The following is a 2,500-nucleotide window of genomic DNA, read 5'->3' as shown; positions in this document are numbered from 1 at the left end:
CGTTGATACTCGGTATAACTCGGTACATAGGCGAGCCTCCATGATCATGCGCGTCAAACGAAACATCACTTCCGATGGGACGATGCGGTATCTCTTTCCTATAAACACAACGAAGAGAATGAGATCGCTTTCCTTCTTAATACCACTTTCCTTTTAATCTCCAGTGTTGACAGAACCAACTGACAAAATGGTAAGTGAGAGAAAGCCTTCTTAGCTTGGCCCGCACATAATGGTTTGGGATCGAACCTTGTCTATCTTTTGTTTCTAGCCTTCTAACTATCACTGGCAAAGCAAGGGCGATGTTAAGGCAAGCGGGGTGGAAGATATGGTTCTTCTTCCAAAAATCCAAGAAGCGGCGATCGTGGATAACCTTAAAAAGCGTTATATGGACGACCTAATCTTCGTATCCTTTTAGAATTATTATTGTTTTTGTCATGATTTCAACAAAGAAAAGTATTGAGCATAGTTTCTTGGTACTTCGCTCAGTTTGTACGTGTTCAGCTAATTTTCGTTTTACGGTTCAGCGTCGAATTTACCTCCAGCTTCCTCGTTCTTCCTCTTTGAAAGTGTATATCAATAAGATGAAAGGATAACGCAAGAAAGTTAGTGAATAAACGGATTCACCGTGGCTGAAGCTTTCCAGCTGGACGTACGAAAGAACGATTTCTCAAGCGTGCGGAAAATATCCGTATTTTTAAGCCCGTAAAGTCATCCATCGGCTGAATTTAAGCTTAAGTTTCTTCTATGAGCGGTTGGCTCAATCCTTTCTAAGAATGATTCCTGCTAGTCTGGCCATTATTCAAAACAGGTGGGATATGCTTGGACCTTAGACCAATTCTGGGCTTGCAACAAAAATCCCCAATCAACACATGGAGTGGATCAAGCATGTTAAAACTATATATAATCACTCAAGGTCTCGGTAACGGATAATGAGGTGTCCGCGGAAGAATGAAATTGTCGTGCCTCTATTTTTATATAGGGTCAAACTATATGTCATATTAAAGCTATTAGATTGCATTATTTGAATAAATTTTTAGGTTTTTGGTATTTAATATTGCCTTTTAGTTTTGAGGCCTCTAACTCAGAACGACCGAGTCTGCGGCAGAAGCTCTTACCCCTTCACTTTATCGCAAAAATAAGCACACTTTGTTGCATCTTAGCACCAGGTGAATGCGCTCCAATACAGTGTGAGGAATTTTTGATATGTTAGGAATTGAAGGAAATATCATGCACCAAACTCGAAACTCTCATCTCATACTTAATTTGGGCAGAAAAAGTGCCATAAAATCAGTCTCCGAAGACAACCAAAAATTTCTTACACGGTATTTGGGGTAGTACAATCACCTATTAGAACTGAAAATTTGGAAGCGATATCCCAAAACCCGTCGGGACAGCGGTGTCTGACATTTGCAGACTGCAGCCCACAGACTGCAGACTGCCTACAAATAGCACTGATAAATGGTATTAAGGACGTTCGCGGCAATTGCTACTGCGCATCCTTACAGCACATGCAAATTCACATGCCACGGCATGCATCGAGCGCGCTAAGTACTAAAATGAACAATGAAAGGCCAGATGGCCATTGCTATAGCTTTGCTTGGATTTCACGATCTTGGATGTTTGGTGACCCCTACTTTTCTTTTCAGAAACAGATTTTATTTACAATTATCTCCACATTGTCCAAAAATAAACAAAAAATCAATGTGGGAAGTTAAAAAAAATTCAAGATTTCTGTCCTTGGGACATGGAAACCTGCCATCTTGCGGCTCCAAGGCGCATGAAACTATGGTCGATAAATGCGAACTTGTTCTTTAAGGAACCTCAACAGTTAGCTAAATTCACTTGATGGGTCCACTTAAACCAAGTTTGGTAGAGAACATTTCACTTCAAAGATGTAAAATTTTGCAATATTTTTGGGCTTACAGACACTGTGGCCTTATTCGCTAAAGAAGCCACATTTTTTCAGATTTAGGGTGTTCTTCCGGGCAAGCTCTCTCCAAAACGAAGTCGGTGACCCCCCATTTTTTTTACATTTCTGACTGCACTAACTCATGATCTTTCAATGGTAAAATTTGCAGAAAAAAATCAATGTTAGAATATTTTCGCGCGAACGTCCGTAAGTCTAATTATCCATTTCAAATAGCGCTGATAAAGATTATTTAAGTCTAAGAACCCGTTTTAAAACAGTTAGCTTTCAATAATTGTGATTTAGGGTTAGTCTGCAGTTTGCAGTCTGCAGTCTGCAGTCTGCAGTATGCAAATGTCAGACACCGTTGGGACAGGAGGTCCAAGAAGTTTTAATTTTGGCATCGAAATAAGCCCCTAGAAAATCAAGCTGGAAGATTTCAAGTACAGTTCACAGTGTGCCAAATAACTCCGCCCCCTACTTTCAAAAGTGTCTGCATAAAATGTCATATGAGCAGACCACTAACTGCATTACTAGTCAAACTCTATTGCTAATTAACTGTTTTGAATCATATAATTACTAGATATATATATA

The 2,500-nt window shown here is 39.7% G+C and overlaps 1 protein-coding gene across 2 annotated transcripts in view; it reads left to right on the top strand.

Annotated features, from left to right (window-relative positions):
* The first annotated feature begins 14 nt into the window (after positions 1-14).
* The window catches only part of LOC138030021 (unconventional myosin-Ie-like), a 47,158-nt gene continuing 44,672 nt past the window's right edge, over positions 15-2,500 (top strand). The window contains exons 1-2 of one of the 2 annotated variants that reach the window (XM_068877886.1): positions 15-190; positions 269-403. In XM_068877886.1, the coding sequence (XP_068733987.1) occupies positions 188-190; positions 269-403 (138 nt within the window). In that variant the 5' untranslated portion in view covers positions 15-187. The remainder of the gene's footprint in view (positions 191-268; positions 404-2,500) is intronic. The other variant, XM_068877878.1, reaches the window with a different exon arrangement.

Source organism: Montipora capricornis, chromosome 2 (genome assembly GCF_036669925.1).
Source record: "Montipora capricornis isolate CH-2021 chromosome 2, ASM3666992v2, whole genome shotgun sequence".
Taxonomy (NCBI): domain Eukaryota; kingdom Metazoa; phylum Cnidaria; class Anthozoa; order Scleractinia; family Acroporidae; genus Montipora; species Montipora capricornis.
This window is presented reverse-complemented; position numbering and strand designations above follow the sequence as displayed.